Source organism: Camponotus vicinus, unplaced genomic scaffold (assembly GCF_025532165.1).
Source record: "Camponotus vicinus isolate PSW18456_S1 unplaced genomic scaffold, iyCamVici1.0 SCAF_3, whole genome shotgun sequence".
In the NCBI taxonomy this organism is placed as follows: Eukaryota; Metazoa; Arthropoda; class Insecta; order Hymenoptera; family Formicidae; genus Camponotus; species Camponotus vicinus.
In genome coordinates this window covers 14,836,411-14,861,638 of record NW_028141967.1, presented here as the reverse complement: position 1 = coordinate 14,861,638, position 25,228 = coordinate 14,836,411, and the positions used below count along the sequence as shown (strand labels likewise).

Genomic DNA, 25,228 nt, shown 5'->3' with positions numbered 1-25,228 from the left:
TGATTGGGTCTAAATTTATATCATTACGTATCGTTGATTGCTGCTTTTAATCGACAATTTTATAAAAATTGCTGCATTTATCAATGTATTTAGGTTGATATTTTTATACATGTATTTTTGCTATCTTTTGTACAAGTTGGAATTTTTTGATTTCTTGAAACTTTATCTTTGACGTAAGAAAAACTGTAGAGAACTTAAATCAGGCAAATGATTATCTATGATAAAATTTTTTTAATTAAATAGTTATTTCAAAGTTCTTAAATTATATATGTATATCTACAACAATTAAAGATCTACACTTCGTCAACAATCATATCACGCTGTAATGTACCAGTTCTTGTCCAGATAGCTATTAAAGCAGGTGTACCAAGGCTTAATGCTAGGGCCGGCATTATTATAGAACCAATTAAAATTTATAATCAACAAACGAGTTGTAAAAGTACTGTAAAATAAGGGGTATATCTTAGGGCTATATCTAGATCATAAATTAACATATAAAATGCATATGAATACAGTTCTGAGAAAAACATACATGATAATAAAATAAATTTATTATTTTAGTGGTGAAAGGATCTGCTGTCGGTGAATACAACAAGTTACTAATATATAAAGTAATATTAAAACTTTTACATAAGCAGCGGCTTGGTGTTAACAAATGTTATACCATTGCAGAGTTATCAAAACAAATGCCTAAGATTGGTACTTAATATGGATAGGTATAGTAAAATAATTGACTAATATGAACAAACATAGATACTGTATATCACAGATTTTATTTATAACATAGCAGAAAGGTTCTATAATACTTGAATATAATAATCTAATTAGGAAAATAACACAAATTGGACTTAATAACTTACCCGAAAATTTCAAGTATGAGCTACCTTATCAAAAATTAGACATCTTTTATAAAATATTATAAACTAATGAAAAGAATAGCAATCAAAGGTATAGCATGCTATATTATAAATGTTGTAAATGAACATCTAATATATGTAGGTTTTTTGAATATATTTTTCCTACAAAATAAAACTCAAAGGACAGGAAACTCAAATGATAAGAATTTGATACCAGCGACATAAAAGTTAATATTAACTTACATATTATGTATGAAGTATGGTTAAGTTAAAAGTAATGCAGAAATTACAATTGTAACCATTACGATAACTTTTGCTACATTTGTAAGATACAATGAATAAATATAGTTAAAAATAATTTAAAAAAAAGTTCTCGTCCGATCACTGAAGTTAAGTAGCGTTGAGCATGATTAGTATTTTGATGGACAACCGCTTGGGCATATCATGTATCGTTGGTATTCTTTTTCTGTCAATTCCGCAATCTTTATCAATGTTGAGAAGGATATATTTTTGTCGTATATAAATTATAGACTTTTAAGCTTCACCAGTTATAAAAATTTATCCTATTTATAATTGCTTAAGGTTCTCAAATTAATATATATGTATATTAATGCAACTTGGGCACATAAGTGTTTTATATTTTGTTTAAATTTTAAGTTTTTATATTTTGCTTAAATTCTTTTTATGTAATTTTAAATTTGCGAAATATTGTCTTTTAAATGATATAGAGTATAAAATATATCATACGAAGTACAAAATGTAATTGTATAATATAATATTTAATAGTATAATAGTTATAAATTATGATTAACATTGATTAAATTACAAATTACATCAATTATAATACTTGATTTTTTTTTCTTTCGACTCGACTTTTTTTCTTTTTTTTCTTTTCTTTGACTTACATATTGATGACATACATGACTTACACATTGATCATTTATTTTTAAACAGCTAGTATTGCGTTTAACATTTATTTTCTATCTGTTTTATACAAGTTTTGACACTATATTTATGCTGGATACTTGGTATATTTTGTATTTTTTATGTATTTTACTATGTTTTTTTATTTTTGTTATTATAAAAGTTACTTAAAGCCTATAAAATTTTTTCAGAATTAATTAATATAGCGTAAAAACTTCTCATAATAATTTCGATTTAGAGTATTGCGATAGTATATTTTACTTTGGGGAGATGAAATCGCTTAATTGACGAGAAGACGCACTTTATTGCATTTATAGTGAGAAAAACGAATTTCAAATTTTTTTTCGTTATCGGAGAGAAGTGAAGAAGGATGATAATTTATAAATGTGTAGCATATCAAGAAGGGCATTATCAATGAGGACATACGAACGGCGATAACTGCGATACGACATATGTATACGTTGCATTCGAATGTTTTTTCGTTTATTTACCACATAAAATGTAAGAAAATAATATAGAAGTATTAAAAAAAGATAAATACATATATTTATATAATTATATTATTATCATATATTATATTGTAGTATTATAATATTCTAAAGTATATATATATTTTTTTTAACACCCAGTATATATATATATATATATATATATATACTGGGTGTTAAAAAAGTCTGGACACGGTCGAATATCTCGATAAGGAAGAGTTTTACTAGAAAGTGTTTCAGACAAAAGTTGTATGGCTCCGAGGGGGACATAACATGGTACCATTGGGTTGACCTTGAAGAGTTATTTGAAGGTCACGTGAAGGTCACCTTCAACTTTTTAAATGGGACGCCCTATATATTAAGATAAGATAATCGAAAAATGAATATTTTACTAGATATTTTATTGTTTATGTAAAATTAAGAAATGATTTCAAGCCTCATAACTTGGAAACTTAATGAAAACTAACTTAATTATAGTGTTTTGGAAAGCTCTTGAGATGAGCTACAAGAATATGCAAAAGTATATAGGGTGTCCCATTTAAAAAGTTGGAGGTGACCTTCACGTAACCTTCAGGTGACTCTTTAAGGTCAAACTGACACCATCTTATGTCCCCCTTGAAGCCATACAACTTTTGTCTGAAACACTTTCTAGTAAAACTTCCTTATCGAGATATTCGACTGTGTCCAGACTTTTTTAACACCCAGTATATATATATATATATATATATATATATATATAATATTTTTATAATATATTACAATAAAGAGGTATTTCAAAGTGTAGGTTGAAAAGTATTCGGTTATTTATCATTTTTCATTTTTCATTTGTCTCATTTACTCTAGGCTTATTGTTATTTTTAAACATATTTCTTTAAGATAGTACCTTCAATATTTTAAATTGCTTTTTAAATTTACTTTTTAACTGTCCATAGCTTTATTATTCTTTTATTTATTATGTTTTATTTATTAGAATTTAATTTTAAATAGTTTCTTTTTGAAGATTATTTAATTGAAAATTATTTAATTACAAACAACAGTTTTCCTTTCCACCTAATAATATGTTCTTTCAATATAAAATGATACGTCTATGGTGGTCCATGCGTCTAAAATCGATTTAGAGAGACACAGAAAGGGCAGAGACTTCTATACTCTAGCTTTACCATAACTTATATATATATATATATATATATATATATATATATATATATATACACTTATATATATGTGTAAATATATGTGTATATATGTGTATATATATACACTTATATATATATATATATATACACACTTATATATATGTGTAATATATATTTGCACTTTGATCAATTGAGCAAAGTTGTGTTAAATATAGAGAGAGATTTTATAATTATGTTATACGTTAGTTTATTATATAGCCAATAAATCAGAATCAATAGAATTGATATTTTATTTTATGTGTATATTTTTAGATATTAATATTTCTGACACAAAGAACTTACTAACGTATCTCTAGCAAAAAATTTTAAATTTGGCGCTTTAAATCGGAAGTAATCTGTATATTTGGTAATCTATTTTTTATTTTGTTCCATGTGCATTCTTCCAGTCATGTTTCAGTTAAGCCTGTTATGTCGAATTCTTCTAAGTATTCCCATGTATCTTCGCATTTGTTTATTACTCCAGCCATATTCCAAAAGCAGATTCTTAGGCCTCTCTCCTCTTCTTATCCTCCCTCTTTTCCCTGCCTGTCACGCCTTCACTCTTTGTCTCTTCCTCTTTCTTCCAATTTTTCTTTTCTTTCATTCCAGCTGTGCTACTTTCCTCTCATATATATTTTCTTATATCCTACTTCTTCCGTCGCCTTTCTCTCTTTCCTCTTTTGCTATTTCCCTCAGTCTACGCTATATGTCTCTTTCTTTCCTCGTTAGGTCGTTTTCTATTATTATTCCTTTTATTCAATTTATTCTTTACCTTCATCACGTTATTCTTCTCTTCCCATTTGTTTATTTCAGCAATTATGATCTCTTTGCTACCTCTCACTTCAATTTTGTTCGCTTTTTTTATATCTACCTTTATGTTATCTTTGATAAACTCCGTTATTTCTTGTTTCAGATTTTCTGTCTTCCAATTTATTCCTTTGATCATTATATTATTTTTCTTCTCGTTCCTTTCCTTTCTTTCATTAATCCATTCTAATTCCGCGATTCTTCTCTCCAGCATTCCTTTTTCTTTTGATCATTCTTCTCTCTCTCTCTTCTTCTTTTCTCAGTCCTCTCCTTCCTTTCTTCCATCATTTGCTCTTTTATCTTCTCCATTTCTTCTCTCATTTCTTTCCTTATCTTTTCCATCATCATCGTTAAATGTTCTTTCATTTCTGATACCGTTTCATCTTTGCAGGCTCTCATTATTCCTTCTATCTTCCTTTCCGTATCCATCTCTGAGTCCCTGCTCATCTCGAAATTTTCCAACGTTTTTTCCTTCAGTTTGTTTTTACTTCTCGTCGGTCTGCCCACCTTCGCCATCTGTTGCCTTCTTTCTGAACTTTTTTACTGACCTCCTTTGTTACCAACCGACTATCCTCACCGGCTCCTCTTTTTCTACTTTCCCTTGGGTTATTTTCTAACCTTTACAGTCTCTTTCTGGCTTTTTCTCTATCTTCTCTGTTTTCCCGTCACCTCTTCTTTTTTCTTCACTTCCTCGTTTTCCTTTTATCTCCTATTCACTCACTTCACTCTCTTTTCGGCTTAACTCCTCCTTTTTCCTCAATTTTTACTCTCCTTTACTTTCCTTCTAAACTACTAGTCCTTTCTTTCCTCTATCGCCTATCAACCGGAAGTAATCTGTATATATAGATAGGCCGAAAATTGTAATATAATTAAAAAAGAAATATTTCGTTGCAAAATAAATAAAAAATTTACAATAAATTTCTTTTACAAAAGAATAAAAAAACGTAAGTTTTATATAATTTTATTGATGTAATAATTAAAAATTTCAATATTTTTTTCAATTTTATCATCACATATATACAGGGTGACCCATTTTAACTTAGGCAGCCAAATAACTCGAAAAATAAGCAAGATAGAGAAAAATGTTTTAGACAAAAGTTGTATGGTTTCGAGGGGGCCATAAGATGGTATCATTGGTTTGACCTTGAAGAGTCATTTGAAGGTCACGTGAAGGTCACTTCAATTTTTTTAAATGGAACATCCTATATATTTTTGTACATTCTTGTAGCTCATCTCGAGAGCTTTCCAAAACACTATAATTAAGTACATTTTCGTTAAGTACTTTTTGAGTTATGAGGCTTGAAATAATTTCTTAATTTTACATAAACCGTAAAATATCTTGTAAAATATTCATTTTTCGATTACCTTACCTTAATAGTTTTATGTACAAAATAATGAGAGGAATCAATTGGTGTAAAGAAAACACATAGTTGTTTCGAAGAAAAAATATGTAATTTGCAATTAACAATTCCATATTTTTTCTTAAAAACAACTATGTGTTTTCTTTACACCAATTGATTCCTCTCATTATTTTGTACATAAAAGTATTAAGGTAAGATAATCGAAAAATGAATATTTTACAAGATATTTTACGGTTTATGTAAAATTAAGAAATTATTTCAAGCATCATAACTCAAAAAGTACTTAACGGAAAGGTACTTAATTATAGTGTTTTGGAAAGCTCTCGAAATAAGCTACAAGAATGTACAAAAATATATAGGGTATTCCATTTAAAAAAATTGAAGTGACCACGTGACCTTCAAATGACTCTTGAAGGTCAAACCAATGATACCATCTTATGGCCCCCTCGAAACCATACAACTTTTGTCTAAAACATTTTTCTCTATCTTGCTTATTTTTCGAGTTATTTGGCTGCCTAAGTTAAAATGGGTCACCCTGTATATATATATATATATAGATTTATAACTAATGATTATTAGAATCAAATAAAGGTGCATGTTAGATCATAATTAGTAAATATGTTAATATTTAAAATATTAAAAAATTTAGATTTTATTAATTAATAGAAAAATAAAATTAATTATTACATTTGTACATATATACAGGGTGACCCATTTTAACTTAGGCAGCCAAATAACTCGAAAAATAAGCAAGATAGAGAAAAATGTTTTAGACAAAAGTTGTATGGTTTCGAGGGGGCCATAAGATGGTATCATTGGTTTGACCTTGAAGAGTCATTTGAAGGTCACGTGAAGGTCACTTCAATTTTTTTAAACGGAATACCCTATATATTTTTATACATTCTTGTAGCTTATTTCGAGAGCTTTCCAAAACACTATAATTAAGTACCTTTCCGTTAAGTACTTTTTGAGTTATGATGCTTGAAATAATTTCTTAATTTTACATAAACCGTAAAATATCTTGTAAAATATTCATTTTTCGATTATCTTACCTTAATACTTTTATGTACAAAATAATGAGAGGAATCAATTGGTGTAAAGAAAACACATAGTTGTTTTTAAGAAAAAATATGGAATTGTTAATTGCAAATTACATATTTTTTCTTCGAAACAACTATGTGTTTTCTTTACACCAATTGATTCCTCTCATTATTTTGTACATAAAACTATTAAGGTAAGGTAATCGAAAAATGAATATTTTACAAGATATTTTACGGTTTATGTAAAATTAAGAAATTATTTCAAGCCTCATAACTCAAAAAGTACTTAACGAAAATGTACTTAATTATAGTGTTTTGGAAAGCTCTCGAGATGAGCTACAAGAATGTACAAAAATATATAGGATGTTCCATTTAAAAAAATTGAAGTGACCTTCACGTGACCTTCAAATGACTCTTCAAGGTCAAACCAATGATACCATCTTATGGCCCCCTCGAAACCATACAACTTTTGTCTAAAACATTTTTCTCTATCTTGCTTATTTTTCGAGTTATTTGGCTGCCTAAGTTAAAATGGGTCACCCTGTATATATATATATATATATATATATATATATATATATATATATATTTGCGCATGCACATATGTGGAATATATATCACGTACATATTTGATATTGATAAAATAATAATTTATTGCGGTAATTTGATATCTGTATTTGACATGTAAATAATTTAGTTATGATAATTTAGTTATGAATAAATATTCTTTTTTGTATATTACATAAATTTATGCATAAATTACATATAAGGAAAGATATACAATATTTGGCTTTATATATATAAAGCCAAATATTGTATATCTTTCCTTTGGTGATACCTTCAGAATATTATATATATATAATGTATATACATACACATACACAAATTAATAGAAAGTCATTTCAATGTGTTTTGTAAAATTATTTTTTAAAGAGTACATAATACACGAATAAATAATATGCCAATAGAGAGTATTTTTTCTTTGTGTTTGAATTGAGAGGTACATACAATATATTATTCGTGAACCATATAAATGATTTAAAGCGATCGTAACTGGGCACTTCGTTGCAATAACGGGTGATTATTCACCACTTTAGATTTGAATATGCGTGCACATTGACTGTGAGAGATCATAGGCAAAGCATGCGGGATCGCGTCCTCTCGTTCGCCCATAACTTAGAATGCTCACGGATCGGAATCCGAGCGATGCTAATTTCAACGTGGAATTTGCGCGGAATTCCCCCTTTCCGGTCATCGTCTGGAAGGCGGTCCACCGCGAATTATATTAATACCGCCGCGGCCTCGGCAACCCTCTCGTTCTTGTTAATCGTTGTTAAGTCGATTTCTAGGCCCTCGAAATCCTCAGTAATTCGTAATTTGTTTATTTGAGAAATAATTTTGTATAGATATAGATAACATTTTTTAAAATTCGCGTTAGATATAGTAATTTTTTTATCTGAATTTCGTAAAATATTATTAAATCTAATAAACTTATTTATTTCTATAAATTGCTATATCTTTTTGGATGCTTGTTTAAATAACTTTTAATTGGAATTTTAATTTCTTATTTATTTTTTATACATCGCTCACATACATTGTGTTTATTTTTAATATATTTAGTTATTTTTTAATATATTTTTAAATATATTTACTATATATTTTAAAATATACTGTGTAATGTAATTCTACATATATTATATATGTATATATGTATATTATATATAATAAATATATTGTATTTTAAATTTGTTATTACCTTATATGTACAATAAAATAAGCAATCTCATTGATTTTATAATTTCATTTGTATTCCCGTAACTTTGGCCGGCAGAGACCAACGATCGCGCAGTATTTGCAAATATTTGCATCTAATGCTTTACATAGCTCCTCCTTTTTACCCTCGATTAGAATAATTATCGTGCTGCCTTGACTTTGTAGTTCGAAGATAAACTCGCTATAACTTTTTGGACAGTAGCGAATAGTAATAAATATATAATAATAAATAATAATAAATAGCACTGTGGCACCTTTTATAATGTAATAGAGAAATTTATTTTATTCTATAAATTTTTTACATATTTTAATATAAAAATTTTTCTTTAAAGAAAAGTTATTTCTCAATAATTGACGACATGTTTGAGAAGACAATGATTGTATTTTTGTAAAAAAAAAGATTGAGTTGTTATAAAGAATATATTGTTTGTGTATCAAAATCTTGATTTTTATTAAATTCTCTTTATAGTTATTATCTTAACTCTTTTATCTAATATTACAATTTTACCTTATTTTTAGACCCATATAATGTTTCACTTCCACTATTACGCACAAAGTGAATTTAAGCATCACTTCGCATTCGTTAGTTTTGCTTTTAACTGAAATAACACATACATATATATACGAATGTATTTATTACGACACATAGTATTTTAGTGATAAAATGGCAAATTGTTGTAATTGTTGTAATTGTTGTAATGTAAAATTAAAAACTCGTGATTATTGAAAAATATAATTGAAAAATGTAATATAATATTGAAAAATATAATATATTAATATTTAAATATTAATATTTAATCAGTAATACGACAGCACAATTATCATTATGGATTTAATTAATTATGTTGCACACTAATTAGTTTTTGGAATAATTATCATAATTAATTTTGTGTATTTTAATTGATTCACTTACCTCGATCAATACATGTCTCCAATATTCGGTCGCGTATAGTAATCATCTTGTAATCTGTATGTGACATTTTGGTATTCAAGAATTCCTTAAGTTTCATTTGATTTATGTATGTGCCTGACATCTGAATTTACATGTAATATAAAAGAAAAATAAGAAAATAAATACAATAGTAATAAATATAACAAGTTCATCTAAATATAAAACAATAAATAATTTGTTAATTTAATTATAATCTTAAATAAATTACATAAATTAAATAAAATATGTAAATTACTTTTGATTTATAAAACGCATAATTAGTAATGCGTAAATTGAATAATTAAAAATGTTTAAATCGTTTTAATAACAAACTCTCTCTCTCTCTCTCTCTCTTACATACACACACAGACACACACACACACACACACACACACATACACACATATGGAAAAATACTAATTAAATTAAATTAATTAAATTATATAATTTCATTATTTAAATGAAAAATTCTTCTCTCGTAAATTTTTTCACAAGGATTAAAAAATAAATTATCCGATATAACATACAATATACAATTGATATATAATTAATATATTAATTATTAATTAATTATTAATATTTATTATTATTTATAATGATTATTACTTTAATATTATATTAATTTTTATATTTTAAATATATTTAATATTATTAATATATTTTTAATATATTTAATATATTATTTGATATATTATTAAATATATTTAATATTATTAATATTGTTTTTTTAAATATTACCATTTCTTTTTTCTGTAACAAACAAGCCAATAAACAGCCAACTTTTAAGACTGAAGAAGATTTATCGATATCTATTGATGATTCCTGGACACTATTCTCTACTAATTCATCCATTTTCATTAAATCCTCTGGAAAATATAAATTAAGTATAACTCGATTAATTAATGATATTTTTTTGTTTACAATTAGAATAAATTTCTGCATATTCTAACAAAGTTTGCTGAATTTGTTCCGGAACACTCTAGACAGAATATCTATAAAGATGAGGATGAAATTTATACAATGTATCAATAGAGACGTTTAAGTGAGAAAAGTTTATATAAATTTTTTGTCTTAAAATGTTTCATTAAAAAATTATTATCGTTTAAAAATAAGCGAGTACAATCGTTCTAATAACTTGTTAGATATATTATGTATGTATATTATGTATTGCGCAATTTACGAAAAGCGTAGTTGTTAACTGTAATTGCAAAGAAAAAATAATAACAACTCAAAAGAATTATAACACAAATGAAAGTATAATAGAAGCAAATACATATGAAGATCTAGAGATCATGTAAGTCAAAACATGTAAATAATAACTAAAAATTATTTATTTCCGAGTCAACGATTGCATTTGATAAGTTATAAAAGCAATTTTCTCGCAAATCTTTTTCTCGCAACGCTTATAACTTTCTAATAAAAGCATTTTGAGAAATAAATTTATATAAACTTTCTATTCGACCTAATTAATACATTGTATAAATTTGATCTGGACCATTATGGACATTTTGTATAATGTAATATTATATGTAAGCCATTCATTGTGATTGCAATGATATGAAATAGCAAGAAATTTAACATAATTTTAGAATAAATTATTTAAAATTTTTTTGTTATCAAATAAACTTACCGTCTTTTACATCTGTTTTATTTATGCAGATTTGTACGTCCATATTTGGTAATGAGAAGAATTGTGCCATTTTCTCTACAACATCATCGCTGAGTCCCATTGTCTATAATATAATATATAAATGTATAATATATAAATGTCTATAGTATAATATATAAATGTCTATATATAAATGTAGAATAATAATTAACAAAAAAAATATATAAAAAGAAATTTAAGTGAAGAAATGAGTAGTAATAATAAAAATAGATAATATTAACATTTTATTAGTTATTAATAAATAATAATTTCAATAATGTATAATATTTTTTTTATCTTGTTTTAATAAAGATAAAATTAGAATTTTTTAGAAGAGTTAAAATCATAAAGATTAATATATTAAAATGAATAATGTATAATTGAATGTCGAAAAAAATGTTTTTGAGAATAACTTTTTCTCTTTTGAAAGAGTACACATATCTTATAATTTATATAAGATATAATATCTTATAATTTTTTTATATTTTTCACAATTCTATATATTTCTTATAATAACTTCACTTCTTAACTTAAATTCTTAACTTTTCTTATTAATAATATTAATTTAAGTGAAGTTATATTTATACTTTGCTTATATGGGAAATAAATACTTACAATGGCAATAAATAGATAGACAACGAATATTATTTGCTTCATAATGTCGTAATTATTTTCTACACGTTTCTGAGTGATACACTTTGTAATGTCAATTCGCTTGTTCAACAATAAACTGCCGTCTCGATATCTCGATATTTGGTATTTATATGCTATACATGATGATAAAACTATTATGATTTCTACGTATTACTGAGGTTATCACGCGCGATATTTGCATAAAGTTGCAAGACAGGATTCTTCTTACTAGTCTTCTAATTAGTCGTTTTTCTCGGTGAATATTAGTGGTGTTGTGTTTATACTTCCGAGAAATAAATTTATTATAGGACTATATTAAAGTGAATAAGTATAATAAGAAATATATTGACGTCTAATTTCTGATTAATGTTTAGTATAGATTTACTTCCGTGAGAAAAGAATTGAACTTTGTCAATGTATAGTGATTTGTAAAAAATAATGTATTTCCCGTAACTTACATATATTATTATTCGTTTTATTTATAGAAATCTTAAAATATTTTAATATAAATATTTTAATATAAGCATGTTTTTAAGTGTGTTGTGTGTCAAAATATTAAAAATATTTTCTATAAAAATATAAAAAAAGAAGATTATATAAATTTTATTAACAATTTATTGTAATTTTCTGTATGATATAAATAATTCTGTTCTCTTTAAATTTTACACATACATATGTAAAACTTTGTATATTGATACACTTTAGATTAATATTATCTTCTTTCAATTTGTAATTTTATACATCTTCAATGTTTAGTAATATTAAAAATTTGGAATTTTAACATTATGTAATATAATAGAAAAATAAAATATAAAATATAAAATATATATATGCATATTTCTTAATATATATATGCATATTTCATAATATGCATATTTCATAATATGCATATTTCATAATATGCATATTTCATAATATGCATATTTCATAATATATATATGCATATTTCTTTATTGTATATATATATATATATATATATATATATATATATATATATATATATATATATATATATATATATATAAAGAAATATGCATATATATTTTATATTTTATTTTTCTATTATATTACATAATTTTAAAATTCCAAATTTTTAATATTACTAAACATTGAAGATGTATAAAATTACAAATTGAAAGAAGATAATATTAATCTAAAGTGTATCAATATACAAAGTTTTACATATGTATGTGTAACATTTAAAGAGAACAGAATTATATATATATATATATATATATATATATATATATATATATATATTATATGTATATGTGTATGCGAGTGTATATGCATATCTATGTGTGTATATATGGAATGAAGTATACATAGAAATTCTATCTTCACTTTTTAGAAAATTTTTTGTTTGTCGGAATTGTTCAGTGATAACAAGTTGTTATATTTATTTATCAAACGATAACATTTGTTATATTTATTTATCAAATGATAATATTTGTTATATTTATTTATCAAATGATGCGAGAAACTATGCGAGAATTGTCGGGAACTGTCAAAAAACGATAGAAATAGTCAGCATTCTATAGTTCTCGAAAATAAGGTGCCAGCTATAAGATTAAAAAAAAATTTTTCAAAATTTCAAAGTTCTAGTGACAGTTCTGTTTGCACCCTGAAAAGTTCTATCAATAAATATTAACGCTTGAAATTGTAAAATGAAAAACGAAAAAGTTCTGACCATTTTTAGTGATTTAAGAATACGTTTCAGGAATTGAATGATTGCAGTACTGCATCGATGTAAACGGACGTCACTTCGAGCACCTCTTATGAGGTAACAATTATTATTTTACTCCATTATTTATCTGAAACTCATCCAAATATCATCCGAATAATCTCTAATTATAGGTCGTTGAAATCGTCTCAAAATACGCTATCGAACTAAGGATAAAAAAGTATAGCATGCCATTAAAAAAAAATAGAGGTGACCTTGAAATCCCCGAGGCGCTTCCACTTTTTGAAAAAAATACTTTTACCAAAAATTACCAAAATTACCAAAATTACTTTTCATTATGGCCCCTTTGATATAGTACAAGTTTGGTAATTACAATTTTTTTTCATATCTCTAAAAGTAGCGGAGATATTCGAGGTGGACAGAATTATTGCCTCACCCTGTATATTAATGCACAGAACACATTAAATTTTTTAAAATTGATTTGTAATTTTATATATACTTAATTTTATATATACCTAATGTTTATATACACTTAATGTTTATTAGTTTAATAACTTTAAAAATTTAAAATGTTTTGAAATTATATAATAAAAATATAATATATGTGTACATATTTTATTTCCATTTTTTTAGTAAACTATTTGTTTAAATTTTATTGGAAATATACATAATATTACAATATTATGCAAAGATCCATATTTTTATATCTTTAACATTTTTTCACGTGATTTTATGTTAATTATAACAGAATTATAAAATCTTAAAATTGTCAAAAAAATATATTTTTTTTATATGTATCTATTATACTAAATCTATTATTTTAACATATCTGTTATACTAATTTTAATCTTTAGTTGTATATATCTAATATTATATTTCGAAGACATGTTGACAGTTTCCGGAAATGTTGTTCATAATGTTTATACATTTATATATTTATTTATTTATTAATTTATGTATTTATTAACAAATTTCGTTTTTTATAGTGTTTCTATACTAAATATTTTAATTTAATTTTCATTAATTATTGTATATATCTACATTTTAATGAAAATTTATTTCTATGTATTAAATCATGTTTACATTTTAATTTCATTTTAATATTTTGATCTTAATTAATTTTTTAAAAATTTATAAATTTGAATATTAATATTTTAAATTTTTGCTAAAAAATTTTTAAAAATTTGGGAAGTTTTGAAATTACATAATAAAATATAACAATAAGATATAAAATACAAGAATAAAAAATGCATATCAAGAAAATAAAGTGAAAATGATTAAATTTTAAAAAGTTTATAAGTGTTAAAGTGTGTTAACGCCCTTTATTATATAGTAATTGTAATAATAATATCGGGATATTAAAAATGTTAACATAAGTAATGCACAAAATATAATATAAACAAATTTTATTAATATATAGGTGACATGTTTATATAATATAATTGTAGCGCCAATCTCTCTATTCTTTATATTTATTTTGAAATAATATTTGATACACTATTTAGGAATCTATTTGTTATTAGCAACCTTGTTAGATTAGATGAAGTTTTTCCAGAGACATGTAAGAAGATCAAGAGATTTGTCGCACATATCCGGTACTGTTTTAACTGAAACAATAATATAATTATTGTTTTTATATGTTTTATATGCTTATATATGTTTATTTATCTCATAAAGGTTGAAATATTCATCATTTGAGAATCAATTACATTTTTTAAATTAAAAATTAGAAAATTGATTGATGAGATTTAACATATTGTGATTTAACATATTGTTGTACAAACAACAATAAAGAATGCATAAGTTATAAATATAGAACTTATAGCATTAGATATTAGATAATAGAATTTAAAATCTAAAAATTATTATATATTTTTAATTATAATTTTATTCAAAATTATGATATTGTTTATAACTTATTATTTATAACTATAATAATATATACACAAATATATTTTACACAAAAATTTACTACATAAAAAATATTTCTTAATTACTGTATATAAGTAATTATTTATCATATATATATATATATATATATATATATATATATATATATATATATATATATATATATAATGTCATACATTTCATATATGATAAATATATACATATTTTATATATACTTTGAGATTTTATTATCTAAAGTTAAATAAAATATACATAAATATATTATATTTTATTGTTCTAATTTTGAAAGCAATTTTTCTTTAAAACAAAACATTTTATATAAAAAGATTTTATTCCATATTTTTTAATGATGACACTTATGTCTTTCATTTATTATTATATCATAATTTTGAATGAATCTTGTTAAAGATGTACAATATATAGATATAGATGTACAGTAAATATTATATTCTTACCTTGTTCTGTGCAACGATCTACAGTTGCATATATTTTCGCTTGAGTTGCCTGATTCAAATGAGCGTGTGCCGATTTGCCAAACAACTTATTCTTCTGAATCTCCGAGTCGACGATCTGGAAATAATTACGAAAGATAATAATTATAATATTTGTAATTCTTGCACATCATAGACGACATCTGAAATGTGGAAAGTGTAGCGTAAAAATAATGCTAGTTTTAATCCAAAATCGTCGAAATCAAGGTTTCCGATGTAATTTGAATTGACAACCACAGTTTTATCGAAAACTTGATTTAGCATGCCTTTCGATACAATCAGTGCTCATGTATTCGAAATTGATGCAAACTGTTCCTCAAATCTTTCAAGATTCGAACAACCGGAGAATGAATTGTTTTGATAGATACTTGTTCGTTAATACTTGATTCGACACTTTTCTCGCAAAGATTCGAGAGATATCTTTTCTTAGATTATCAACCACAACTATTTTGATCCACATCTCTTCTCGAGGACTTTATATTCTTATAGCCCTCCTCCAAATGATAGATCGCTAAACTCCATTGCTTACTCTCTTTTAATACAAGTTGCTCGTTATCAATGACACCTCGTTACCTCGTTACTAAAATTTGTCATCTGCTGTTCTTTCATGATCTCGGTTTTTGTCTTCGATCAAATATTTGTTATTACTCTTTATGTTCTTTCTCAGAAGACTGCGCTTTATCAGTCATTAGAAATGATGACAACGCTACTTTATTTCTACGATGTAGTGCAATTTATTGCAACATTGAATACGGATGAAAATTTAGATGTGACAACTAGATATGAAACCACTATATAAATCATTTATGTCCGTTTCTACTATCTTCGCCTTAATCTCCAGTTCAGCGAAACTTTCGTTAAAATTAAACCTAGATTTAATGTTGATTGTTTTCTACCAACATTATAGTATAAACGTTTAGCTAAACTTATAACTTATATATCATAACTCTAGAATTTTCCTAAAACTCGTACATTGTTTGGTTTAATGTTGGCTCTAACGGTATTGTATTTTGTCAATAACCTTTGAATTTGTCAATATTTTTGAGTTTGTTGCTATTCTTGAGCTTTGAATGAGATCGGACAAGTTAAAAATATAAAAAAAGAAAATACTAAAAAGGAAAAAAGAAAATAGAAAAAAGAAAAAAGGAAATAGAAAATATTAAATATTTGTAAAAGGAGCGAAAAAAATAATATAATTAAAATATAATTAATAATTATATTTTAATTGAATTATTATTATTTAATTGAATTATTATTAAATAGAAGAGAAAGAGAATTTTAACCACGTTAATTATAATTAATAATTATTTTTAACGTTGTTTATAAATTCTCTTTTTCTTTTATTTAATTTTTATTTTATATTTTCGTCATCCGAAGATGACAATATTCTCTTTCTCTTCTATTTAATTTTATATTTTATATTTTCGTCATCCAAAGATGACAATATAAGGTTATATGTCATATTTGAAATTATAGTAAATGCTAATTATATTTTTTAACCGTAGTTTAACTATTTCTAAATGGCCAAAATTGGCCGTTCAATATAAACTCAGTTTATGTACGTTTAAACCTGAGCAAATAGTTGATAGAAACCAATATTCAGGTTAATTTACGTTAATCGAATATCACTAGAAGTTATCTTCTTAAACCGTGTTGGTAGGAACGGGCGTCAATGACATAAGTTCACACAAGCGGCTCACACACACACATTCTGTCTTTATTATTCGCTGGATGTTGAAAAAAAAAACAGAATAACGCTTATGTCGTTAAATGGAAAGCATCGAGTATAAGTATATACACAGTAGTGATACTTTATAATGATTTGCATGTGTCGCCCGTCTGGTTAAAGATGTGGCTTATTAATATCGTGTATTATAATAATTAACTTTATATAATAATTAATTTATTTATATAATAATTTACTGAAACAATTTAAACTCTGTATCTCATTTTCAAAATGATAACGAGTCATATGATTTGAGACAACTATCGAAAGTATCGACAATAGAGTATACTGTGTATATATTTATATCGACCGGATGCGACCGGGTGTGCTTTAGCACCAAATACATCATAACTAAATACGATATAATTAATCGTACAAATCCCTTCTTTCCCCTAACACGCCCATTTTCCCTGCAATTTCTCTTCCTTTCCTTGAAGAGATAAGATCTAAACAGCATTATCAATTTAGCACATGTATGTTATATAAAAAAATATGAATATTTAGCTGTGAGAGACCACTTATACAAATTTGTTTAAAAATAATATAATCTTTGCTTTATAAAATAATTATGAAATAATTATTTCTTAACTCTTTCTTTAAGTTTTTACATTAATTAACACGTGATTAAATAATCAACTATTTATATTCAGAAAAAAAATCTACTTTTTACGGTAAGATAAAATTTTATTAACAAAAATATACTGGTTAGAGTAAATTTTTACATATTAAATTAGTTTTTATTTATTAAGAATAGATTTAAAAAATAAAGAATGTACAACATATAGAATGTACAATAAAGTATTTTAACATAATTTTTATGGAAAAAATATATAGGAATATTTCATGCATAACAATTTATTGCGTTGTACTTACCAAGCCTCGCTTTTCCAATATACATAACGTGAAGCAGCCATTTTTCTTCGCTTTTTCCGCATTTTCTGGATTCTTATAAGAACCATCTTTTATTTCTGCATTTGTAATTAAATCAGCTAAAAAATAATTATTTATTATTAATTATTACATCGTAAAATATAATTATCTATTTTATTTTTTATTTTGTTTACACAGAATGTTCCAGGATCATCTGCTAACAGTAGATTATTGAGATCATTTGGAGACGATTTTTCCAGCGAAAAATATCGAAATATATTTTCGAATTAGAAACCATTAAAAAAAAGAAGAGCTTTTCGTAAACTATATTTTATAGAGAATTAAACAGTTATCAAAATTTTTTAATTTTAGGTAGAATTTATTAGAAAATATAAAGGAGTTTAGAATTTAATTAAATTTTAATTTAAGACATATTTATAAATATATATGATGGCAAAAACTGGAAACTTGCAAAAAATAATCCTCTTGACATTTTCGGTGAGGAAAAAATTGTCTCCAAACGATTTCAAAAAATTGCTATTAGCAGCTGGTACAATAACACATCTTGTCACATTCTATGCGTATATGCAAAGTGTTCTATTATCTTCCGTACTTCTCTGTGCCTTGTAAATAACTTTTGTTTTTGTGATCTTATTAAAAAATATTTTTAATAAAAATTATTTGACAACAAGCTAAATTTGGAAACACATTTTGTGTATGTATATGTGTGTATGGTAACTATTTATCTACAAGATATAAATGACGCCACTATTTTTTAAAATATTGTCAATAATTTTATTATAGGTTAGATTTAAATTCTCCAACATAAGTTTAAAAGTATATTTTGAAACTCATCTGCACACATGAATAAATTAAATAATTTTAATAACAAAAAATTTAGAAGTTAAAATTTTTTTTAATTAGCATTTTCTGAAATTATTGATTTATTAATGCAAGTGGGGTTAGGAACAATTTTGAACTCATCTTGAAAAACTTGTTGAAAATAAACACATAATCAAAAATATATATTTGATACTATTTAAAAAAAATAATGACTAGTATCTTGTAAGTAAATAGAGTTACACACACACACACACACACACACACACACACACACACACACACACACACACACACACACACACACACACACACACACACACACAAATGTGTTTCTAAATTTAAATTAGTTTTTTCATCAAACAACTTTTATTTAAAACATTTCTTAATATGAGCCTAAAAACAAATATAAAGTGCACAAAATGAGACATTCTGTATATTTATCATAAATTATACAAAGTTTTGTAAATTACCTAATAAAATGTATGAATTATATATATATATATATATATATATATATATATATATATATATATATATATATATATATATATATACATATATATACAGGGTGAGCCATTTTAATTAACGCACGTAATTATTTCGGAAACAAAGCATTTTAGAGAAAAATGTTTCAGACAAAAGTTGTTTGGTTTCGAGGGGGCCATAAGATGGTATCATTTGTTTGACCTTGAAGAGTTATTTGAAGGTCACATGAAGGTCACCTTCAATTTCTTAAATGGAACCTACTATTTGTCATTGCATATTCTTGTAGCTTATCTCGATAGCTTTCCAAAACACTATAATTAAGTACCTTTTCGTTAAGTACTTTTTGAGTTATGAGGCTTGAAATAATTTCTTAATTTTACATAAACCGTAAAATATCTTGTAAAATATTCATTTTTCGATTATCTTACCTTAATACTTTTACGTACAAAATAATGAGAGGAATCAACTGGTGTAAAAAAAACACATAGTTGTTTTGAAGAAAAAATATGTAATTTGCAATTAACAATTCCATATTTTTTCTTAAAAACAACTATGTGTTTTCTTTACACCAATTGATTCCTCTCATTATTTTGTACGTAAAAGTATTAAGGTAAGGTAATCGAAAAATGAATATTTTACAAGATATTTTACGGTTTATGTAAAATTAAGAAATTATTTCAAGCCTCATAACTCAAAAAGTACTTAACGTAAAGATACTTAATTATAGTGTTTTGGAAAGCTCTCGAGATAAGCTACAAGAGTGTGCAAAAATATATAGGGTGTTCCATTCCAGGGTGTTCCATTCCAGGGTGTGACCTTCAAATGACTCTTCAGTGTCAAACCAATGATACCATCTTATGGCCCCCTCGAAACCATAAAACTTTTGTCTGAAACATTTTTCTCTAAAATGCTTTGTTTCCGAAATAATTGCGTGCGTTAATTAAAATGGCTCACCCTGTATATATATGTATATAAATGTATGAAATATGTTGCTTTTGCACGCGCGCGTGTATGTGTGTGTGTGTGTGTGTGTGTGTGTAAATTCAAGAAGTTCAGGTGACTTTACCTTCTGCTAGATTCGCATTCTCATAACATTGTTGCAAATCTGCGGCGGGTAGCAATCCTCCATGTAAAGCTGCATCCGCAATAGTGTCAGCGTAGGCTATCATCTGAAATCAATATTGTTATGTAAATTGTAAAACAAAGCTTAAAAAGCCTAGATATGATAATTACGAAAGCTATATTTTAATATAAATTTGATATTAAATTATGATTAAAATATCATATATATAATATATATTTTCTAATTGTAAAAATTATATAATAAAATTAATAATTTATAATGAATAATAAATAATTTAATATTAAATAACGTAATAATAAATAATTTAATGTTATATTAATATATAATAATTTCACTGTATGTTGTACATACGGCGATTGCCATCAAGCAGACGAGTAGTGCAAGTAACTTCATGATCTTTCACTGCTCTTCTTATTTCACTGATAAGATACTTTCGATGTTGTGTCGTGAACTGACAGTGTGATGCGCCACATTCCTATTTATATACCTCGTACAAGCGCTAAATGTAGTAATGGTCGACCACGAGAAAACGTTATAGGAAACTTGCCGTCAATACTATATCTGTATTGTGTACGGAAAAGGTATAGGAGGAAAAGTCTTATTGTATTATATGATTGATGTACGACTAAAGAAGATGTACGCTGATTGGGAATTCACGCCACAATTTGCGTCATGTATCCTTCGATTAATTAAAAATTTTAGTATTTTATATCAAACTAAGAGGAAAGTCTGAGAGAGAAAAGATGTGAATATGCATACATGTATCAATAATAATCGCAAATAATATTACACATTATAAATTACAAAAATTTAAATTAAATTAAATTAAAAATATGCTTTTAAATTAAATAAAGAGTAAGATGTAAAAAAATCTTACTCTTTATTTAATTTAAAAGCTTCTTTCTTTTGTGGTAAATGTATTCAGAATTTTAAATAATTTTGATATATTAAATAAGCAATTTTATTTTATAATTTTCTTACTATGTCATTATTTTTTAATTCAAAATCTTAAATTTGAATATTTTAACATTTAGTGTCGATTTTATTGACTAGAATGTAATAATTGGCATTTGAAAAAATCTTGTTAGTTTTTAAAAAGAATTAATATTTGAAAAAATCTGTAAGGAGTATAAATTTTTTAGTTTTTCGATTTTTTTTCATAAAAGATCTTTTTAAACTTAGGCATATTGCGTCGAAAATAAATCATGAGGCAATCGAGGAAGGTTGCTATCTCCTGAATGTAATCACGCTTCGGGGATTTCCTATATTCTTAAATGTTGAATAAATGATTTTATGTGATCTTAATTTATGAGCATGCGATGATTAGTTCTATATTTTTAAGATTATCACTTCTTAATCTGAATAATATTTGTAAAAATATAATGTTATTTTATGATAAAATGTTTTATGTTTTATTATAATTTTATCTTTTGACAAAAATTACATTATATTTACTTTTACATAGTATTAAAAATTAAATTATATTTACTTTTACATAGTATCAATTAGATTTTTTATATTAAAAAATACTAATTAATAATGTATATACTAATAAATACTACATTACTAATAAATGTTACTTTTTAAAAGCAATAAATTTTATATACGCACAATTGTTTTAATTCATTATAATGAAATAATATTAAATGTATATTAATAGATACTGAATTGACAAAAATAACACGAGATATTATTTTTATTACATTATAATGAAGTCTTAAATCATAACAAAAATTAATTTAAATTGTATTCTATAATTTTTAAATTAAATTTAAATAAAACTCCTTTGATAATAGTAATTACACATTTATCTGTTAATATACTTTTATCGTTGTTATATTTTGCTGTTTTCAACACATCACATTTATCTGACTCATGAGAATAAAAATTGAGTCATTGAGGTTACAGATATGTGTGATGTATTTTATGTTATAAGATAAATAGATGTAATCGTTTATAATGTATATTCATGTGTAGTTAAGAATCGTTAAAATTTTATGTACTGGAACATTATATTTATTTTATTTTTTATTCATATTTTTAATTTCAATAAATTAATGAAATTTTTATTTTATCATATTTTTTTTAAAAGTGCCTCTTAGGAGGCCAACTTAGGAAATTATATTCAATTTAAACATAAAATGAGCTTTTCGATAAATACTACAATATGAAATTCAGCTTATAATTTTCTTATTCCATCTTTGTTTTAACCCTTTCAAGATTTTGTGTTCCATCTACGAAAAAAATCATAACTTTAAAAAAATCATATCTTTTAAACAAATAATCCTATCGACTTTTACCTTGGCTTGTTTTAAAGAAGAAAGTTCAAGCTACATGCAAAAAATCGCGCACTTCGATATTTAAATTTTTTATGACCGCCATCTTGAATCTGCCATTTTGAATTTAAATTTTGCCATTTAAATTTTGATAATTTTGGAGAATCAGCATCCCTAAAAACCAGAGTTGGGAAGTAACGCGTTACTTGTAACGCCGTTACCGTTATAGTTACTTTCTTTTGGTAACGGACTGGTAACGGCGTTACATTTTTTTTTCTGTAACTGTAACGATAACGTAGTTACATTTTTTTAGTAACGATAACGAATTTAACAGTTACTTTTACCGTTACTTTTCATATTTTGAAAATACTTATGACATCGTATTTCTGTCATATTCAATTTTTAGTCATCGACCGACATTCATATAAAATTTGATAATATTTCGGATGAAATTTATTGCTCTGAGAGGTGTCTGAGAAGCTGATACGACAATCTACGAATTTAAAAAAAATACTAAAAGTTCTGATAGCACTTTTCATAGTTCTACAGTTCCTGATAAAAATTAAAGAGTTCCGCATTCCTTATATTGAAAAATCGAAATCGAAAAAATGTCGTGTTAACTTCGCGAATCTAGCACGACACTCTTCCCTCTAAAGAATCAAAACGCGTTGAATATTATTATTTTTAGCAAGAGTTCCCAATAATTCTGTTATATTTCAGCCTATATATGCAATTTCAGACCGATATTTCAATAATTAATAATTTTTTATGAATGTTTAATGTCCTCGACCAGCACGACACTTAGTTAGTAAAAATGTGTCGCGCTGATGATTTTCCGTAGTTTTAACGGCAGTTCTGGACAGTTCTATAAAAGTTCTATTCTTTAGAAACATTTTTTAAGCAGAGATTTTTTTAAATAATTATTTATAAAATAGTAAACGGTCGGAGCTCTGCGTAAAAATGTTTCTAAAGGACAGAACTTTTATAGAACCGTCCAGAATTGCCGTTAAAACTAGGGAAAATCATCAGCACGACACATTTTCACTAATTGTCGTGCTAGTCAAGAACATTAAAAATTCATAAAAATTATTAATTTTTGGAATATCGCTCTGAAATTACATATATAGGCTGAACTATAGCAGAACTATCGGGAACTCTTGCTAAAAATAATATTTAATGCGTTTTAGTACTTTGGAGGGAAGAGTGTCGTGCTAGATTCGCGAAGTTAGCGACATTTTTTCGATTTCGATTTTTTAATATAAGAAATGCGGAACTCTTTTTAATTTTTATCAGGAACTGTAGAACTATGAAAAGTGCTATCAGAACTCTTAGTATTTTTTTGAAATTCGTAGATTGTCGTGCCAGCTTTACAGACACCTCTGGAGCGATTAATGACATCATTGGTCAATCACAGTTATTTCATTCTGAGGAATGGATGTGATTAGCCAGCTTTTAAGTTTGACGTAATATTGGACGAGAGCACAAAAAGAATTTAAATTTAGCTGTATTTATAAATTTAATGGAAATTAAAATTTTTTTATTTATATGTGAAGTTACATGTTAAGTGCTTTAAAATTTATATCTCCTTAAATTTTTTACGGTTTTGTAAATTTAAAATAAAGAATTTGTTGCTTTTATATTAATATTTTAATGTTACCAAAGTAAATTTTTTATTTAATTCTATCTTGTTTTAACATTAAAAGTAACGGGAAAAGTAACGAATCGTTACTTTTGAAGTAACGGTAACGGTAACTAGTTACTTTTAAAAATAAGTAACTAATAACAGTAACGAGTAATTTTTTTTATTCGGTAACGAGTAACGGTAACGAGTTACTTTTAAAAAGTAACTTTCCCATCCCTGCTAAAAACTATAGAACTGTCTTCAGGGGCGGCACTACCGCTAGGGATGGTCTGGATAAATCCAGACCTCACTCATAAGTAGGTATGGAAATCCAGACCTGATAATCATAAACGGATAATTTTTTTTAATTCTACTTTATCCATTTTGCTGTGATATAAAAGATAAATTAATATATTGTGTCATTTTCTTTGAACCATGGTTATTTATTTAAACTTTTTTTGCATGAATTAAACCGGTAAAAAAAATTTTTTTCAAAAATCAAATCTTAACCCCCCCCCCCCTCCCGATTGATTGTTAACCAGACCTGGAGCGAGACCGTAGTGCCGCCCCTGACTGTCTTCATATGAAACGTATCTCTT

The 25,228-nt window shown here is 25.4% G+C and overlaps 3 protein-coding genes and 1 long non-coding RNA gene across 6 annotated transcripts in view; 2 read left to right on the top strand and 2 right to left on the bottom strand.

Moving 5' to 3' along the window:
• Spri (Src homology 2 domain-containing protein sprint) overlaps positions 1–25,228 on the top strand; it is a 323,123-nt gene that overhangs the window by 7,432 nt on the left and 290,463 nt on the right. The window lies entirely within an intron of this gene.
• On the bottom strand, positions 8,817–11,754 carry LOC145968734 (uncharacterized). The gene is made up of 5 exons (XM_083094444.1): positions 11,620–11,754; positions 10,987–11,089; positions 10,095–10,222; positions 9,339–9,459; positions 8,817–9,024 (listed from the first exon to the last, which is right to left on the bottom strand). The coding sequence occupies exons 1-5, from the start codon at positions 11,659–11,661 to the stop codon at positions 8,930–8,932; spliced, it is 489 nt and encodes a 162-aa protein (XP_082950570.1). The 5' UTR covers positions 11,662–11,754; the 3' UTR covers positions 8,817–8,929.
• LOC145968735 (uncharacterized) lies at positions 11,744–13,775 on the top strand. The gene is made up of 3 exons (XR_014437840.1): positions 11,744–11,893; positions 13,358–13,420; positions 13,495–13,775. It is a non-coding gene; the product is annotated as an uncharacterized LOC145968735 (long non-coding RNA).
• On the bottom strand, positions 14,711–21,244 carry LOC145968534 (pheromone-binding protein Gp-9-like). Its single transcript, XM_083094078.1, has 5 exons — positions 21,084–21,244; positions 20,715–20,817; positions 18,323–18,438; positions 15,688–15,802; positions 14,711–14,928 (listed from the first exon to the last, which is right to left on the bottom strand). Exons 1-5 carry the CDS (start codon positions 21,123–21,125, stop codon positions 14,858–14,860), a joined length of 447 nt encoding a protein of 148 aa, XP_082950204.1. The 5' UTR covers positions 21,126–21,244; the 3' UTR covers positions 14,711–14,857.